The sequence below is a fragment of the Cebidichthys violaceus genome, unplaced genomic scaffold (assembly GCF_023349555.1).
Source record: "Cebidichthys violaceus isolate CVI_PGR_0920_01 unplaced genomic scaffold, fCebVio1.0.p SCAF_23, whole genome shotgun sequence".
NCBI classification, from domain to species: Eukaryota; Metazoa; Chordata; class Actinopteri; order Perciformes; family Stichaeidae; genus Cebidichthys; species Cebidichthys violaceus.
This window is the reverse complement of record NW_027176406.1, coordinates 9,605,047-9,625,890: the sequence shown is the minus strand read 5'-3', so window position 1 is coordinate 9,625,890 and position 20,844 is coordinate 9,605,047. Positions and strand designations below refer to the sequence as shown.

At 42.3% G+C, this 20,844-nt stretch overlaps 1 protein-coding gene across 1 annotated transcript; it reads right to left on the bottom strand.

Annotated features, from left to right (window-relative positions):
- Nucleotides 1–6,965: 6,965 nt before the first annotated feature.
- cacng1b (calcium channel, voltage-dependent, gamma subunit 1b) lies at nt 6,966–18,026 on the bottom strand. Its single transcript, XM_068719178.1, has 4 exons — nt 17,402–18,026; nt 11,234–11,308; nt 10,138–10,275; nt 6,966–9,747 (listed from the first exon to the last, which is right to left on the bottom strand). Exons 1-4 carry the CDS (start codon nt 17,640–17,642, stop codon nt 9,515–9,517), a joined length of 687 nt encoding a protein of 228 aa, XP_068575279.1. The 5' UTR covers nt 17,643–18,026; the 3' UTR covers nt 6,966–9,514.
- Nucleotides 18,027–20,844: the final 2,818 nt, after the last annotated feature.

Sequence of the window (20,844 nt, the reverse complement as noted above, 5' to 3'; positions counted from 1 at the left end):
TTAAACCTAAAGTGTGCTTTGTGTCACCTCTTTCACCCTTCCTCTGCTCTTTGACTGTGAGTGGTAGACCAATACACCTCGATTGCTTTGCATTTTACCTTGTCTTGTAATTGAGTTGCAAAGACTGATTTTCTAATGGGGAAATGTCTTTTTAATACGCACCACTGATCTATCCTCCGCTTTCCAAATTGTCTCTGAAATTACATTTGTGTGTATGGAGTTGAGGTGGCAGTGAGTATGGCGATGGTGATGTAAGTGAAAGGGGTGCACTGCACCTATCACCTCCCTGTAAATGGTTTGTTGTCTTTGATAGCCAGGCGCGCTCACCGGCATCAGCCCCAAATGCAGCGGATTAATAATGTAGGCGCCGAGAAACACCAATGATTGGATTGAAATCTGTCTGTCGCTCTGTGTGCCTCTTCTCCATAGTGTATACACACACACACACACACACACACACACACACACACACAGGTAATCATACATGCATGTCACATTTGGAGACACATACTAGATGTGAGGACGTTAACACACGAGACACACACACACAGTCATGCACACACAGCTGCCCAGACAAAGGCGAATGTGACACGTGTCTGTTCCTTCATGGATGTTCTCCTCATTTGTCTAATTCATCCAGTGGGAAATTAAGGGCTGAATTGAATCTGAACAGAACTGTTTGTCTTTCACATGTCTCCATGCACCGCCCTTCAGATGACCAAGATAAAGAGATGCCCACTAATACCAAACAGAGAAGAAAATGTCTCACACGACACAACCTTTCAATTTGATTTTGTGGGAGTGGATGATTGTTGGACTCAGGATGATTGTTGGACTCAGCTAAATGTATCAGATGTGTTCTCTGTTGGTTACAGTTTGTCTTTTTAGGTGTCATTTCATGCAAATAGAGTCAAGTTTGAGGTTAGGCTTCATGTCAACACATGACATTTGACCTGACTGGAGCTCCCAGAGATATATAAGAAGTAAAAAAAACCAGCCGATGCAGAATGTTGCCATGCAACAGCTGTTTCAGAGTCATTTTAACCCTGCGTGATAAAACTGTCCAAATCATTTTGCATGTGTCACACATGAGATCTATATTCTAAACAAACATCATACACAAATGTCAGCCCTGCAGTTGCATGTTCCAAGCGTGAAGGATTCATTATTTAAGCATTTATGATAAGTCATTTAAATGAAACATCCTTCAGCGGAACTGCAAACAATTAGACATATTAACATAGACAACTGCAACCTGTGACAAGAAGACACTGCTTTCTTTGTAAGGGGTTTTGTGTTGTATTCTATACGCTTATCACATGTTTTTAAATGTAAAATCTTAACTTGAAAAGTAACTACAGCTGATACTGTAAATGTACAAATCAAAGTAGGATGACATGGGAATACTCAAGAAGAGAACAAGTATCTCAGAATTGTACACACGTACAGTAAAGGTCCAAAGTAACTTTCCTATCATATTTACTTAAGAATTACATTTAGTTTTCAGCTCAGTGCATTTTGTTTAAATGCCACAACTCTATAAATAGAAAGTCCATTTTAGAAAAATTTGAAAAAAAGTACTTTCCTTTTACAGACAACATTTTGAATCACAAAATGTCACAGTGTGTCTTTTCAAGGTTATGGAATTGAGATTGTAGAAGAATGAAATGTAGAAAATAGAGCGAGTACGCAGACAGAAAGGTGGACGACGACCTAAAAAAACACCTTCAATTGGCGGACAGATGGAATTAAATACATGTTTTTAGAAAGGAGTACTCATAGCCGTGACGCACAAACTTGATGCAAATCAAGACAAAGTAAAAATAAATCCAGTGCTAAACAGGGTTGATCATACGTGGGTGGACAACCGCGTGGGTTAAATCAACATGATGGAATAGTGAGCCAGCTTTAATCCCATTCACATTTTCTTCATTAGATATATCGTGCAACTAACAACCTCTGTCAACCCTGAAACAGCTATACGCATGTTATGGAGGAAATGCCCTTTAGCCATGGTTGCCACAGAGCCAGAGGAGGCTGTGGGACGGCTGACGGACGAGAGGGGATTATGACAAGCTGAACCAGAACATTAAGAGAGTGGCAGTGTGAGCTCTGATCAGCTGGGGCCCCTTTGAACCTGAAGGGAGTGTAGTTTTGTGGGAGACCTGAGGTGAGTATCTGTTTGTGTGTGTGTGTGTGTGTGTGTGTGTGGGGGGGGGGGGGGGGGGGGGGGGGAGCATCTCTCCCACTCTCTCTTTCTGCTCAGTGGCGCTAAAACATGCAAAAAAATGAGGCTCAATATTTTACTTAAAAAAAAATCCCACAGGCACCAACAACTCCAACAATTCAAACCTCTTGAGGGAAACCAGCCATCATTAAAGCCACTGTGCCCTCTCTCTCTCTCTCTCTCTCTCTCTCTCTCTCTCTCTCTCTCTCGCTCTCTCGCTCTCTCGCTCTCTCTCACGGTCACCATGGAGACTGCGAAGCTCACATAAAAAGCAAGCATATACTGTATAATGAGAAAAAGTAAAATTAAGATTGAGAAAACTTTTGGCCGTACTTACATGCTCTCCTCCCACGTTGCCCACGAGTGACTCAGAAGCCGGCACGATGGAGATGAGAGTGAGAAAAATTGTCGCTCCTCAAGCGTCATTCAAAGGTTCAGTGGGCACTTTTTTTCTTTGCTTTTCACTCCAACCTGAAAGCTCTGGTGTGAATGTAGCATTTTTCCTTCTTTGGGAAATGTAGGTTATGTGTCATTCTTACCTTTGAGACAAAATTCACCCAAGAGCTGAGACCCCCTCGACGATCAGAACACAATGAAGTGTTCCCATCGCACGCTGCATGAGACCTCAACTTCAGACTTCCGGTCTTCTTTGTGCAGGTGGACTTAATTGCTACATACTAATTCTGGCTTGTTCCTAAAAGTTTTGTGTTGAGCTGTTATGCTCATACTCATTTCCTCTCTTCCAGCAGCATCTACTGCAACAGAAGTTAGATAACCGGAGTGAAGTAAACAGTAAACTCCAAATTCAAAAAATGAACAGAATGAGGCTGGATAGTTTAGTTTTTCTCTGCTGATGTAATTCATTTTAAATGCCTCAGTCACAACTTTAAGCTTCATAAGCAAACTAATATCAGGCTCCTGTTATTGTCCACTTCTTACCTAATATTACTTAATTTTCTTATGAAGAAAGTAAATGACGACAGGTACAACACCAAAATTAAAGACAAAGAAACTTAGACAAGAGGAAGCACAGAAATGACTGTCACACTATTGCTGTTTGCTCCTAAAAAACACTTTTCCAAGAAAGGTTGTCGTCTCAGTGATTGCTCGCTGCCGGCTTTGTCAGGGTACAATTCATTACTTCCTGTCTCTCTTACATAATGGAAAAAAACACATAATAAACAAATCTTTTACTCCACAAGGACTGGACTGAATAACGCCTCCATGCTCATCATTCTTAACAATTGTTTCCTGTATGCGTGTGTGTGTGTGTGTGTGTGTGTGTGTGTGTGTGTGTGTGTGTTTGTGTCTGAGTGTTTTGGGCAATTATTGCCTGACCTTTTCTTCCACCTCTCCTTCCTATTGATTGTAAAAACAGACTTGGATTAATAATTCACAAAAAACAGTAGGAGTTTTGAGTACTCCTGTTGCCCATGGTAGCAGGACCAGAGCATGTGTTTGCAGGTGTGTGTGTGTGTGTGTGTGTGTGTGTGTGTGTGTGTGTGTTTGTGTGCGTGTGTGTTTGTGTTTGATATATTTCACACCAACTCAAACCCTCTGAGCTGTAAGTCTAGTGATAGGAAACCTTCCATTCTCTCCATTGCTGTTTGTCCAGTCTTCCCTTTGACTACTGTGAGATTAAATGTACAGTACAATATTTGCCAGTGTGAGCATCATGATTGACACCTGTTGCTGTAGATGCACTTTCTGTAATCATTTGCCATTAAAGGAATACTTTTTACATTTTGGGAAATACTTACCGGAGCTGATCATTCTCAATAATGGCGTTCTAGGTGTTCAATTGATTTGAAATCAGACACTAAAGCTGATAATTTCCCTGCTTAATTCACCCCAAAACCAGAATGGAGAAGTCTAATGAAATAATAACCTGTAAATACATGGGCCTTAAAGCCATATAGCTGGCTACTGTCCAAGCTCACAGACATATATGAATCACTTCTTTGTCTCCTTACTTTCCCGCTCTTCATAATGCTCACTTGTTGAACTACAATCTTCTCTTCCTTTCTAAAATCACATCACTTGTTCTCCTCTTTTCTTAGTAAACGGATGTGATTTAGTGGAGCGCTCTCCACCCAGAAGACATTTCTTCTCCACATCCATGCCTCGTCAGCTCCTCTGCCTCCAGGCCGGGGGCGACGTCTGCAGCATGAGGTTTGTACAGATGAAGCGCTGGTAGCGCGTTGTGCTATCGCACTGGGTTGGATTGCCTTATTACAGGTCTATCTCCTCTCAACAGTCGCTACCGATCCAAGTCATTAGACAGCAGAGTGCCTGCTTGAGAGAGAGCACTGGAGCAGAAAGATACAGAGGGGGAGGGAGGGGAGAGGGAAAGGGGGGAGAAGAAGAGGAAAAAGCTGATAAAAAGAAGGTGGAGAGGAACTCACTGTCACTGCCTGCAGAGGAAAGCGTCAAAGAGGGGAGAGGGAAAACAAAGAAACAGGGAGAATAATGAGGGAATCACAGAGGAGAAATGGGGAGCACGAGGAGTCTGCTGCCAGGCAATATAGACAGGCTGAGAGATACAAGATGGAGCAGAATGATAAAAAGATTACAACACAAAGAGTGAGACAAAAAAAGCAAAGGTCAAAAAAGAAAAGTGGGGTTGAAGAGAGAGAAATGAGGATGCAAAGCAAAAAAGTGTGAGGGCAGCAGAGAGAGATACAGAAACTGAGTGACACGATGACGACCAAGAACAGAAGCTGTCAGAGGCAAAGAGAGGAGGTATGACAGAGAGAGACGACAGTAGCAGAGTGGAGAAACAAGAGCAGTTCAGGGTAACTCCTTGAGGTGAAGAGATTAGTTCAGTAGACTACATGTATCTTGAATTTAGTGAGAGCTGTTTGACTGCAAAATGTAGTAAGAACAGAACAGAGATTACTATGAAAAATTATCTATAAAATAATACCGGCAACAGCAGGGAATTAAAATGCTAAAAGAAAATTTACAAGGAGATAAATCAGTGGTCTGTCCCACTTGTGGTTTTATAACAAGTTACACAAAAGTAAGCATTTGAATATCTGATAAGATATTAACATTTCTTCTTCTTCTTCTTCTTCTTCTTCTTCTTCTTCTTCTTCTTCTTCTTCTTCAGTAGTATCCAAATATCATTATGTGATGCGTATTGCAATCTATTGATAAATGATATGATACAAAAAACGTTGTAACTGCGTGGTTGTGTTTTCTCCACAATCTCTCACCAATTATATATTTCCCTGAAACCAATTACAAATGTAACAGCATGACATTTGATGTCATAGTGAAAATAAATGTATTCCTAATAGATTATTTATTCGTCTATTTTTTGGTCTGTTAAGCAAGTTTAAATTGTTTAGGGACAATTGTCTGTGTTTAATTCACGGCTTTCTACATTAGTATGTTTCCTGTCAACCTCAACTTAAACAATGAACCAGTATTAATAACTACATCCATTGCAAATGTCCATATATTCTACTAACTAATTTGTTCATAGCCTTAAAAGCTATGCACACGTTAACAAAAGGCAAAACAAAATGTGTGATCCATAAGCACAACATCTTTGTGCGTGTGTTATTGGCATAATACTAAACACATTGTTTCTCACGTTTATGGAAACAGTGATTGTGTTAGAGCAAACAATATAAAACAAAACCACCAAGGAATTCCAGGGATCAAAACCAGTGTGGGCGGCAGAGAGTAAATAGTGTACGCTCTGCCCATGCTGCTGTCGTTGCTCTAAGGTAAAGGTCCCATGAATCATTGAGGGAGCTTTGTGCATCTATGACACGCGCCCCTGAAAAGCCCTGACCTGCAGTGTGTAAGGCCTCTGGAGCATTTCCAATAGGGTTGTCTCTCAATTCCACCACATTTCCTGGTTGAGAGATTCCAAGACCGGAGTGGCTCTGTGAGTGTGTGAATGTGTGAGTGCGTGAGTCTGTGAGTGTGTGAGTCTGTGAATGTGTGAGTCTGTGAGTGCGTGAGTCTGTGAGTGTGTGAGTCTGTGAGTGTGTGAGCGTGTGAGTGCGTGAGTCTGTGAGTGTGTGAGTCTGTGAATGTGTGAGTCTGTGAGTGCGTGAGTCTGTGAGTGTGTGAATGTGTGAGTGCGTGAGTGTGTGAGTCTGTGAGTGCGTGAGTGTGTGAGTCTGTGAGTGTGTGAGCGTGTGAGTCTGTGAGTGTGTGAGCGTGTGAGTCTGTGAGTGTGTGAGTGTGTGAGCGTGTGAGTCTGTGAGTCTGTGAGTGCGTGAGTCTGTGAGTGCGTGAGTCTGTGAGTGCGTGAGTCTGTGAGCGTGTGACTGTGTGAATCTTTGAGTGTGTGAGTGGCGACACAAGGATGGTTGAATTCTCAGTAAAGAAAAGACTGAATAGATGTACTGTACGTCCATTGACTCTCTCTTTCTCTCACTCACTCACTCACTCACTCACTCACTCACTCACTCACACACACACACACACATATTGTAACGACCAGGTAACTTTTGTGATTGCAGTAAGAAAAATGAAAAAGAAGTACCTCAGAGGAAATGTAATCATTCTTTGTTGTGTTCATCTGTGAAACGTCATTTAGAGAACTTCAATTCCACTGCACCTGCACCAGCTGAATGACTTCAGGGCCAGAGTGACTCAAAATAACAAGACAGACGTAGATGGTTGTTTTGCTAACAATATACGACCCCTGTAGGAAATCTACGCAGGAAAAAAGACAAATAAAAATGAGTGCCGTCAGGTGATTTGTGTCTTTTTATTAAAAAGATGATGATTTGAAAATGAAAAGAATTAAAAAGCCACTAAAAAGAAAGTCTGTCGTTGGGAATAGTTTTTTTTTTGTTTCTGACAGCAACAACATATTTGTCTACAGAACAGTAACATCTTCAAGCTTTAAGGTAACATTTTACAATCATATGTGCTTAAATGAAAAAGTCATCTGCATCATACTTATCCTATATATTTTAACTTTAGGCATATATGGCACAACACAATTTAATACAGCATTGAAAACATCTTTATGAAAGGAGTTGTCTGAGGTTGTTTATGATATATTACATGTGAAGTATGTTTCACAACTCACAATTATGTAGCAAAGTTTCAATTCACCATTTGCTAAGCCACGCCCCCTATTAGTTACTGTTGCTATGGTTGTCAAGCTGTCCACATTCACTTTACAATAACAACTATTGCAGATTTACAAGATTAACGTCAAAATTCAGAGTCATTTTTCACAACAATGGTCCAGACTTTGATTTTAGACAAAAACAGGCTTTTTGGTTGTCAATGTTGTCGGCCAAATTGGCAACTGTTGCTGATTTTAGCATGACGTTGGCTAGCTAATTAAGCTAACCGTAGCTTCATATTGTCTTCAGCTGGATTTTTGTCCTATCTTTATTACTGACTACATTCATGATAATGTGCTAAAAAACTGAAGCTGAAGCTTCATGAACCAGAAAAGTCATCATGTGGAGCACATGGAAATAAAGAAACAGTGTTCAGCTGCAGAGCTTACCGACAAGCAAGATGTTGAATTCATGCATTATTATTCATATTCTCAATGTTTTACCTTTGTTTCACTGTTAATGCTACAAGTTGTGAGGATGAGAATGTGATTGGAGGATGTAACGTTGTCTCTGGCAACAAGTTTTGCTGGGATTGCTGGAGTGTAAACTTTCCCAAACCCAAACCTGTTCACTTCTAGCACGTTAACCTGTTATCCCACAAATGATGAAATGCCGCTGGTTTTGGAAGTAACACCAAGTCACTAGGTTACTGGTATTTAGCTGGACACATGCACAATTAGACCATGCGTTGGGGTCTTGAACATCGACCTGAAATGAATGACTGATGTCAAATAGGGAGTCTCAGGCATTAGTCTCTCTCTAGACGCTTAGTGGGATTGATTGATTGTAGGTCCTTGGAGGAAAGACGAGGCTGCTGCAGTGACTGCAGCTCGTTATAACGACTCACTTCACTTTAAAGAACGCGTTACAGTGCAATGGGTCCCTGTCGCGATCTCGTTTAGTGTGGTACATTTTCTTCTTTTGTATATAATTCTTCGGGTCCAATCCTGTCTGACCTGCTTGTTGTCATACTGTAGTTTTAGTTTTTTGTTTGTTTTCTAGTCTAGTCCAGTATAAAACAGCATCTGAAAATCATTTTACTTTCTTGTGAGTGACAGACATACAGTAGCTGCAGTTGGACAGTTCAGACGTTGTATCAGTTATATTTTTGAACATGATTGTCAAACACTGTGGCGTTCTTTGTATCGTAAAATGTGTCAAAACCCTTAAATATGGCACTTTTCAATTTTACCTTTTCTTGACTTTTATGCATTAACTGGTGGCAATTAATTTTATTACAGTATCTAAATCATTAGCAAAAAAACTTAAAGCGATGGAAGATAATATATTTTACAATTTATTTTTGTTATATTTGTTGAAATCCTCCTTATATCCCCACAGCAATCACAAAACATAATGAATTCGGCCTACGTGAAAAGATTGAACGGCCTACCTACCTGCTACCTAACTGCATGCATTCGACCTGTACACTCATTCTATAATGTCCGTTGTTCACATTCATGATGATCATTTTGGGGGAGTGGCTTTGGAGGGAGGCCTGAAGGGACGGGTTGTCAGTGTTGCTGACTTGACGACTTTCTCGCCAGATTTAGCGTCTTTTGGATCGAGTGGCTCTAGCTACTTTCATTGGAAAAGAGAGGGCAGCACTTGGATTATGTTTTAAATCTGGCGTACTCTTACCACTCTTTCTTCAATGTTATCTTTAACCTAGCTCCAAACAGGAGCTCTGTGATGACAGTTACAAGCAGGGCCCGCTTGGTGTGTGGTGTGTTCAAGTGCTTGTGGAATGCTCCAACATCCTAAACTTAAGACACAGTATTGCAATTAAAAAGCACACATGGACATTATAAAAAAAAATGATACGGTAAGTTAAGTAAATTCTTGTTGTAAAAAAGGTGCTGCTCGACAGATGACTTAAATCTAAGGACGAATCATTCCTCAGCTTTTAAACAAAGCAATTCCTGCTTGTAACTGCGAAGATAACGTGAACTTCATTGTTTTTGCTGTGGCTGGTTAACTATCACTAGTCTCTCCAAGATGATAATAATATTTTACTAAGCTAATCTAAAATCATGGGCATGGAAGGTTGGAAAAATGTTTGAATGCTTTGGGAAATGGCTTGCAGTAAAGATAAATATGTGAGATAGGATATGCAATGAAAGGGCTAAAAGATGCAAAACCATTTGCATCTTTGTCACTTTAACCAGGCAATCCCCTGCGGCTACTCCAAGGTGTCAGGCTCCGCGTCCATGCAGGTCTCCCAGGGGTTACGTGGCATGTGGGGCATGGAGATGAGGAGCAGGGCGCCTCCACTGAGGATGAGCAGGGTGAAGGAGGCGCAGGCGCAGGTGAAGGACCAGGAGTAGTAGTATTCAATCCAGATGGTCTCATCACTGTCGATCATGCGCTTGACAGACTGGCGCATAACTTCGACAGAAATGATGATGCAAAGGCCTGCGTGCCAAAACGAAAACAAAATGAGTTGTTGTTAAAAGCAGATGCTTCGCTTACATTCATGGCAACATAATCAAGTGTTGTTACAGTTCCCCATTTACACGGCAAGATTGGCGGTTATATTTTGACTTTGTAACAATAAATGCGATGCTAGATGGGAGTTGACTCCAACAGAGCTACATCCACTCCCAGCACTTGCCACCTCCGGATATATGTGATGAAAAACCTGCGCGTCGACTCTTTTTAATTAGCTGCATAAGTAGTATTCATCACAAAAGAAAAAGGTGATGACACTGACACACCTCATTTCAAGTTGAGCTGTAACACAAGAGACAAGAGCACCGGACAGAACCTGGTCTGTGATTCACATTATCTGCCACACTGTCTGACCTGCGAAGGCGAAAAACATCCCAGCAGGCCGGAGCAGGTAGTCCCGTCCCTTCCCGAAGGAGAAGACGACACAGACGGTGCCCAGGATCATGAAGAACAGACTGAAGATGGCGATGGCTGCTGCTGAGATATTGTACTCTGAGGAGAGATGCAGAAAAGAGGAAAGGAGTAGGAAAGAGACAGTGAAGGGAAGCAAGGAGGGAGAGAGAGAAGACAATGAGGAGGCAAGAGTGATGGGAGGAGAGATGGCAAAGTAGCAATTAAAAATTGAGAGTGTGGGTAGGAGCAGAATGGAGGTTGCAGTCTGGTTTACAGAATAATGGTTTCAATATTGCACTCGGGCGAGTTATGACACAGATAATTAGCCTTTAAATTAGCCTCACTTTAAAAACAACGCTAATTTATCCTAACTGGCAATATTGCCATTTGCATGACAGATAAGATGCTACCGGCTTATAACAAGATGATAAGAGCATCTCTCTCTTCCTCCCACCCGCCTCCACTCCTATCTGTTTCCCGATAAAGATAATCTAGTCTTTACTTCTCTCCAACACTCCAGCTGTGATAGAAATACTCCTCGGAGCATCCTATTCCATCTCAGCACCCCATCTGTGGAGTATCACCAGCTGAAAATAACCTTACACTTAAGTCTCTGCTGTGTGAGTCTGTTAGAGGACTCTTGGTCTGTGGGGGTGTGTGTGTGTCTAAGTCTCTTCATGCTGGGGATCAGCAATATACCATTTTTTTAACAATACCAACAATCTTCAAAACATTATTGTTTCCAGTGATTTTTTTGATATAATTTTTCTGGAAATGCCCATCCCCACAAAGCTGCTTTTTTAAAATCAGATAATGATTATATGTGAAATACGTTTGACTGATTATTGTTTTGGCTGGACCATAATCTGATGGAAACATTTGACACAGGATTAACACTTAGTAAAAAGTGATTGCTGACAAAATTAGTTCTAAGACTAAGACTAAATGTGTTGTGATTTACTGTACACCTTTTACACCTTTCTTACAAACAGTTAGGTCTGAAAAAACAGGATCTGTTGTAACTTGTCGTCTTGGTGGCAGTGAGGAGTGCACCCACCTTTCTGGGTCTTGACTTCAAAAACTTCTGCTTCTTCCCCCGAGGTAAAGTGTTTGAAGTAGGAACAGTTTTTAGCTGCAGGGTAAGACAGGGAGGGAGAGAAAAGGGTGAGATAGAGGGTAGGGGGGAAGAGAGGAGGTGGCTCAGGTTGTCTTCGCAGCCCTGTGTGCTTGCAATGCCAATCGACGTGTGGATCCTATTAGAAAGCTATCAGACACACATACATTAATGAAACACACAGGAGCGAAAAAAAAGACTGGAACTTGCCGTTTACTAGTTTAAATAACAAATTTAACTTTCAGCTAAGTTATTCATGTTGTAAAAGATCTTCATAAACATTATGTTTTATAAGTTCACAAACTGAAAGAATTGAAAAAGTTGCTTTGTTCAACCACTTATAACCTCACAAATGGTAAGACTTCAGACATTTCTTTGGAATTAGTTTTGTGGGCCCAATTTTCATCCACTCCTCCAGTTCATGGACACTTCACCAGGGTCGATGCACGCAAACCTCTGCTTCTTTGGTTGTTCTGCACTTGGTTTGTTTTGCACTTGCTATGCTAGAGGTATAGAGTGTTATGTGTTGTTCAACATAAAGCCGCATTTCTTTTTCATTTCTTGAGTATCAGTATGCACAACTGTTGCAGTTCCTCTTTGCCTCTGTTTGATCCGGTCAACACCGCCCACAAAACCGCAGTGTTCTTGTGTGACTTGCTGTTATCCTAAAGTAAAACGTCTTAAACTCAAATCCGTCACTGTCGGCCTACATCTATTTCTACACAGGAATGATCCATTTCTGCACTTTGCTTCCAAAAACTCTTTAGTCCTTTGACCACAATCTTCAATACAGCCTCATACAGAAAAACGATCCCTGGGCGCATTCATTGCCCGCACATCCATCTCTCTATTTGCTGTCTCTGAGGGCAGCTGGGCTGAGAGGGGCGGGTGGAGAGGAGGTAAAGGCCAAGTGAGAGTCCCGTCTTTCCTCTGCCCTACAATTCTCGCTGAGATTAAACCCATAAAGCAGACATGTGCTCTCTCTGTCCACACAGAGACGGACAATGTGTGTGTTCGTGTCTGTATGTGTGTGCATATGCTATGTGTGTGTGTGTACCAGGCAACAGAGGAGCTGTTTGTTAAACAGGATGAGAAAGAATCACTAAAGAGGTAACCTAGCAACAGGCTGCTGCAGATCTTGGCTAGCCCTATCTGTTTACAAAGGCATATCAAGAGGAGTGTGTGCATGCATGTGTGTGTGTGTGTGTGTGTGTGTGTGTGTGTGTGTGTGTGTGTGTGTGTGTGTGTGTGTGTGTGTGTGTGTGTGTGATTGAGGGGATGGACTGGCTGGCGGTGGGGAGAATCGGAGGCGGGGTCGCAGGGCAGCTTGGATCTGCAAATATATAATTTTCATTAGTCTTCTCTCATTAGCTGCCTATACCTCTGGGACTAAACTAATCTAAGCCAATATGTGTTTGGGTGTAGCTATAAGATTTACTCCAGTTTCTATGAAGATTAATATCTGCTCACTGCACAAAGTCAAGACAGAAAGGCCTTTGGTGTGTACAAAGGAAGCTTGAAAAGCCTGAGAATAAGAGCAGAGAATCAAAATGATAGTAATAGTTCCTGATTTTCTTAGGTTGAGTAGTTGACCATTGGAGTCCCACCTCCCCCTTAGTTGCTGACACTACACCTGTAAAGCTTTCTATTCTAGCATGGTACCTGTTCACAGTAAGACTGGCGGTCCGATTTACCTCAAATTTCTTAGTAATTATGGAGAAATCCAAAACCTTGATTTTGGTGATTTTGCTAACTGTAGTCCCTAGATTGTATAGAAATGGATGACGTGACATCACACATTGGTGTGTGGGCCGCCATTTATAAGACTCAAGTTATTATGGCTGTCGCCATCTTGTTTTCTTTGGAACCAGAAGTGACACGAGAGGGTGGAGTTAAATAAAACCAAATGCTAAGTAAGACATTTTCAGGTGACCAAAATGTTATAATTGACTTTTATGAATTGAAAACACACTGCGAAAGGGTTAAAGTTGTAAAACTAAAAACGCGGACAACTCACTGACCGAACCACGCTGTGATTGTGTCCTGTCAATCACGAGGTAGCCACGCCCTGAAGCATAACCCGCTTTATGGTCTATTTATGCTTGGCCAAACTTTGTTGCCAAGTTCTGTCTTAATATCACATTATGCTGGAGAAGTTTAACATAGAACAAGTGCAACTACACTCACATTTTCTACTGAAAGTAAAAAACCTGGCTTGTAACTTTCAATGGTGGACATTCGCCGAGGAGGAGAACATCTGAGTGCGTATCATTGACCTTGCAGTCAGGCTAATTGGGAGATTTAGTTCCAGTGGGGGAGAGTGATTAGAGCGAGGCACCGCCTGTCATTTTAGCTTTGCCTCTTTCCACTACCACCCTCCTCTCAGCTTCTCCTTTACCATCATCCTCTTCCACCTGTCATTAAACCTGTCTCTCTCTTACACCTCAATTTTGACTGGTAATTCTTCTCTCAGTCTAGTTTTCTCATGGTTGTCCTTGTCCTTTCACAATTGTTTTTTCCAGTATAGTATTTCCATGTGTTTACCTATAATGCTACTTCACATTTAGTCTTGAAATTAGCCTTTATATCATTTGCAGGAGTGTTAGAGAAGATGTGTTTTTTTAGGCGATGCAGAATGACCGACTATTTCTGGGTCAATGTGAATAGGACGGGTGATGCTGGTATTTGAATGGCTTTTCCACTGAGAGGTCTGATAACTGGGACACGGCAGCAGAGGAGCGTCCTCGCGACCTTTTATTGTGAAATGTAAAACAGTAAAGTTAGTCTGTCGCCATCATAGCCACCACAAACTACATCAGAGCATCTCAGTCTGTCGCTGATGTTGTATCTGAATATGTTGTTCCCTTTATAAACCTCACATTTACATAATGGGGAGTGATTCATTCAAATATTGAACCTTACACTTGTTTTCTGAATGCCAAATCAGCGCCACACCTCCGCAGTTTTGGCTCTGCACCCAAAGCTGGCAGACTAGTGAGGAAAGTGACTGGGCGTCTAGAAAGTGAAAATGGTGGCTCAAGGTGACATCTGGGCTTTTTGAGAGTATGAATTTAGGGCGCCGGCAGTGTGTCATCGAAAGAAGCAGAGGACGGTTTATTTGAAGGTAAAAGTGCTCCAGTTGTAATCTCTTCACAACTGTAGGACTGGAAGCTCTAAAACATCCCTGATAACAAACTCCTATCCTTCATCTTTGCACACACATATGTAGGAACACACACATGTGTAGGAACACACACATGCCCATAGAAGCACAATTTAAGCTCTTAATTTGCCACCCGAGCAGCATAATGCGATCCATAAAAGTTTTGTTTAATTTTTACAGCACTCAAGCCGTCGTGCATCATTTGAGGGAAGCTCATTTCAAAAGTAATTTGGGTTCACCGCTTTGCTGATGTTGTTATGCAACTCCTTCACAAAAGCAGTGTAATTGTGCCTATATGAAAAACTGATTGGACGACTAACTCCCCCTCTGTTTGGGAAAATGCAAATGTGTGTTATTGAGTCATATCAACGCTGCTTGCTTGGGTATACTGTTCACCCGGGATGTTTTCTGTTATGGTGCACTCTCGATCAACTCAGGTTGTTTTTTTTAACACATTGTGCTTTGCTTATGTGCTAAACACTTCACCTACGACGCACATTAAATCGAGAAGCAGATAAAGTAACGCTGGTGTGGTGCTGTTAGCCGGCCAGCCACTCCATTAGACTCTAAAGTTGCCAGTTATATTCTCTTTGTCTCCAGTATCCGATAAAATACCAGTAAGAGTAGAAGTTGATCATATTTTGTGCCAGCACTAGTCAAACTGACTCCATGTTGTAGACCTCGCCATCATGTAGTGTTAACTCTGCTGCTAGAGGTTGGCTGGCTTTTCTTAATAAAAAAAAAACCCATCTGTGAATTTACCACATGTGAAACATTATTATACATGAGAAATTGCATTTAAAAGCCGAGGCTTTGGCACTCAGACATGCTGCCAGTCCTAATAGCACTCCATCAAGGAGAAAGCAAATGGCTGCAGCCAGAGAGTGGTTTCCTTTCTCTGTGGTGCTCTCTGCTGTCAAACCACAGCCACCGGATTGACCAACTGGGTGCCAGTAGAGAAAACACATGTTGAGAAGAAACCTGCAGACGCCTTTTCTTGGTCACTATAAAACAATCAACTTCGCCTGGTGAAGAATTCATTAAACTCATTTTCTAAAGCACCAATCAGCATCTCATCCATTGTCATACTGACGTAAAGACAGCACAGAGGACGAGGATCCACACTCATAGATCCACATTTCCGACATGTTCAGGTAATATGAAAGAATGACTCATTTTCGCTCATAATCAAAGTTTATTTGTGGGAATGTAACCAACTGGGTCTCTGTTAAAACAGCTGATATTTGTTGCCGCACACACACTCTGGCAGGTGGCAGCACACTGGGGGCTGAAGTCCTTCGCCGCTGGAAGCAAAGACAGGTGAGCCGCCGACAAGTTTATTCTGCCAGATGGCTCCTCTCTCCCTCGTCATTATTGTCCATTCCAGATCGTATCGAGTACCGCAAAGGAAGCAAGTTGTGATTCTTCACAGTTATTCTGACACAATTTTACTGCTGCTGTCATGCTGTGGGGGTTTTTACTGGATCGTTTATCATATTTGAGTTGTGAGTCTGTCAGCTACAATATACCTGGAGACTTGTCCATTGGGGAAAAAGATAGAAGGTGTTCTGGAGGCCCTCTGTGAGTCACATTCTTATAACCGGCAGCTGTCACTACTCTTGTCTGTCAGCCTCTCCGCCCTCCCTTCAACATCTTATTACAGTATCACCTCCGCCTCCTCCTATGGATACTATGAAAGTGCTCTCTTTTTCCCATCAATAGAGGCATCCCTGCCTCTATCCACCTACACAGACTTCTGATTTCTTCCCCAGTCCCCTTCATCTGTCCTGAGTCTCCCAGGTGTACTTTAACTCATGAGCTGGAGCAGGAAGCCACACTTCATTAGGGCCTGTACTGATCCTGAGGTGCTGGAGCCAGAGGCTCAGTCAATGATAGAGTCAGAGGGAAATCTCTGCGTTAGGCTGCAAGGCACGCACACACAGCCAGAGGCCAGCGAGATGCTGCTTATATCCCCTGTTCAAATAGGCTATTTTGGAGAAGCAGACGTTTGAATACAAGACAGAATGTTGTTTTTTTGTTGCTTTTTTTGGAATCACTTACTCTATGCAATGTTACGCAAAGAAAGGAAATCACTTCCAAAACGGACTTGCTTGAAGATCAAGCAGCCTCTCCCACCTGGTACATGCCAAACTAAGGTTTATCTGTGGCTTCAGAAAACACGGCTTTAATTAGGTTGATTCCCTAAAAACTGCTCCGTGGACAGTCTTGATTTCCTCAAAGCCAACCTGAGATCTGCTCCGACATGTTGAGCCAGACTGAACAAGAGATGGAGTAAGTTAAATAGCATCTATACATTCTAGTATTTATAGAGTCGGAGAGTATGACGTAACACAGGTAAAATGGATTGTATTTCTCATCCACCAGCCCAGAGGGAAGAGATTCATGTTTTTGCCGTGTTAACTGTGAAGTACAGCAGCGATGCTCTTCCATTACGCACTTGACTTCAGCTGTTCGCCTGTGCTTAATAGGTGGTCTCTTCAGAGACTTTCTCTGAGGAAGATGATGATGGTTTCAGTGAGAAGCCGTTCATAGAACTGTTACACAGGGTGGAAGATAAGGTTGAGCAAAATGGCTCTTATATGTACAGACACTCAACTCCAACCCCCTCTTTAAATCCACCGATGTTTACATACTGAAAGTATAGAAATGTCTTAACTGGTTCCAACAATATACTTTTTTTTCATTCCTTGTGCCTCTAAATATGGCAGAAGAAAACTACTCACAGGGACTGAACATCCAGGATTAGTTCAAGCCAAGAGAGCTGTTAGTCAGCAACCACGCAACAAATTCACTTTGACAACAAATAGTGTCGGAATATATTATAAAATGTGTATCACCTTGACGGGAACCTTGAGCACAACAACACAAACATCTTCAAACAGCAGGTTCTCATTCATTCACAACAGTGAGAACAAAAGGCTCCTTACCTCCAGGTAAGCTGATGGGGCCGCAGCCTTTGCCCTGAGGGTCCTCCTCGACGATGAAGATGCTCTTCTTGCAGAGCCTCCAGAGGCCGAAGTGGGCCGCCTCGCAGGTGGCGTTGAGCTTCTCCACCCGGGGGCTGAGCACGGCCCAGTGGTCAGTCACCACCGCCGCCAGCATCGACGACATGCCCACCACGATCACCACAGACGTGATCTTGACCCTGGTCGCCTGCTCCTCAAACATATCGCCGCTCGATGTGTGCGCGAAGCTGTGGACGTGCGTGCGTGCACGTGCCCGTGTTTGCACGTGTGTGTGTGTGTGTGTGTGTGTGTGTGTGAAATGATAGTGTGTGTGTGTGTGTGTGTGTTTATAGACTGTGTAGGACAGTCAAGGTTGTCTTGTTTGTCTTCAGATCCTTGATGTCGGATGTTGACTCCAGAGGTTCCCCCGTCTCGTCTGTAGCTTCACAACACTTGAGCCGTCCTCTCCTCTCTCCTGCTCTCCCGTCCACAGCTCTTTCTTTCTGTTTCTCTGCCTTGCGCCTTGTGGTTGGTGAAAAGGGGCCAAATAACAGTGCCCTAGTTTCTACCTCTCTCCTCGCTTCCTCTCCCTCCCAAGTTGCCTTCGGTGAGCTGAGGCCATTTCAGCTATGATATGAAGATGTACCGGGGTCTGTTTACACCTTTTACACCTTTTACTCGACCATTCTGGTGTCGGGTCAAGATCAGACACTTTCATTCAAAGTGTAGGCACACTATATTGATTGTGAGCATGCCAGTTGTGCACTTCTAACTCCAACGTCTCCTGAAAACTTCCGGCTTCAAGTTTTGACTGTGCTATTCAATCGCCCTGCCAAATACGGATGTTATCAATCTATCATTTATCTGAAACGTTCTCTGTTTCTCCTTTTGTTATTCAGTGCGTTTCAAGCTCAATTGCCTCAGTCGCTGTGTGCCAGGGGGACTCCTGGGGGGGGGGGGGGGGGGTGTCTTCCTTTATTAGTTGTCATCTGAATGAGCTGATCTACTTCCTCAGCCAATCAGCAGTTGAGGCGTGAGACAAGGGTCCCACCTGGTGCTGGCAGCTGATCTAGATTGCTGATTTAGAAAGACAGAAAAAGGGCTTCGACACAGGAGCTCTAAAATTTGACGTTCACTTCATAACATATAAATATGCTCTTCAGCAAAGCAGAGAGAGTCATCAAGTTTTAGAACTTTTAATATTCTTGTTTAATGAATTGGCCTTCTGAATGTTCCCCTCTAGCATCAGTTTTTGATATATTTTCAAAATAATCTTCACAGGAAGTTAAGTTTAGGCAACAAAACCACTTAGTCAGGTTCAAGGAAAGAGCATGGCTGATGTTAATTTGACTGACTCACGTCACTACAAAGGAGTCCCGTGACTAACGACTGACGTTCACTTTGAGTTTCGCGCAGAAAACTAACAGCGGTCTCCTGAACAAAACTCCTGTGCTTGTTTGACCCGTCCACCTCCCCTCTCGTCTGTCCTGTGTGGACTATCTCACTCTTTATCCTACGTCGGTCGCTCTGACCGTTTAATAATGATGCAGGTGGGTGAACAGGTGAGTTAATTGAACAAAGTCCTGGGGCACTGGGAGGGAAAAAGGGATTTTTTTTTTTTAAGTGGCTGCAGTCATATTGTGTGCTGGATATGAATGTTTGATATTATGTTTTCCTTTTAATTTCATTTTAACTATATATATATTATTGATTAGACAAATGTGTGTTCATGGTTTCACTAAAAAATGACAGAGCACAGTTTGAGGATGGAAAAAAAACACTAATAACCTGATTCATCTCAAAGGCCTAATCAACCTTTTCCCTGTGAAATACTTGAGTAAATGGGCATGCTTTTTATAAACCGCTGTGCCCCACTTTAGACAGGATTCTGGCCCATTTTCAGCCCTGACAACGCTCACACAGCTCTGGGTTTTAACACACTAAACGGGAAGACGTCTAAAGCAAGAGCAAGAGGTAAAAAAGACTTTTGAGAGAATCGTTTGTGTGTGTTTGTGTAAGAGTGTAAAACAGAAGCAGAGAGAGTCTGGATAGTTTATTTAATTTCGAGGCCAATTATACAAAATATGTGTCTGTGCGAGTAAAAATGAGAGAGCTGGAGAGAAACACCACAGCGTCTCTCTGATGCCTCACACTTTTTTAAGAAAGTGAATGTAATGTGAAACAAAAGTGCTTTTTGTAAACACCTTCAGTTGCTAACTGAACCGGGAAATTGATCATCAAAGAGAAATTATCTTGCTAGCTTTAAAAAAAATAAAAACCCACAGTGTTAGTTGAGACAGACGGTGTTCATTATCATGTTCCACCTGGAAGCATTTACAGCAAAACTGCCTTTTATCCCGGTGGAGGAGGCTGTGATAGCCACCGCTTGTCTCTAAGTGTGTAATAATAGTGTCTTTTGGCGCAGCCTGTCGTTCTGGGTGACCCTCTGACCTGCTTCATTTGCTCACGGTCCCCCGGTGACTGCGGAGAGACCAAACGCCTCACTGCTGCGGAGTCTCCAAGCAACGGCGAGCAGCGTGGACGGCTGTCATCAGCGATACACAAGTGTCATCATACTGGAGCAGTGATGAGAAACACTGAAAAACATCTCCGACAACAATACCAGAAATATCACCAGGCAAGTTTTTCAGTGATGTTAGAGCGATGTCAGAAACATAGAGAATATTTCCTGGTGAAATCAGGATTGACACGTCTGAAATCAGCAGTGATTCACTTCAAATACGGCTGCTGGCTTTACTGTCTGATTTTTTTTTTTTTTTTTTTTCATTCCAGGATGAAAAACAACCTTAACTGGTGGCTAATTTTACCCATAACAGAATAGATTGCACAGAGGGACCTGACTATCTATTCATTTGCTAAGGACAGGCAACATTACTCAAGCTAAATTAGATTGCCCCGAGGCCATTTCTGTGAGGGTCATGTTAAAATACCTCCCTAAAACAGAGGGATCAGTCACCACACATGACTCCGTCCTCACTCATTTGACCTGTTCTAGCAAAAGCCGCGGCCATCGATCAACACGAAGCAGAGGTTAGGCGATGACAGTGAAGTGAGAGTTAATGAGCACAGATTGGAGAGAAATGAAATTAGGTGGAAATTACAAGGAGCTGATGTAGCGGTTTAACTGCAACATCAGATTTCACTATCAAAAGATGATTTCCCCAGCTAGATAAACAGCAACCAAAATTGAAATCTCACCAGCATAATTACACATATCAGACAGGGTAATGTGGTTTTTCTTTTTCTTATATGAGTCACAGCATTCCTTTGCTTCAGATAAGAGTGTGCTCTGTATCCAGTTATATGATGAAGTGCTTTTGAGCTATGCAACCACAATATGCAGTTGGTAATATTCATCTGTTTCTTGCAGGTTTCTAGTTGCATTTGGCCAAATAAAAACACAT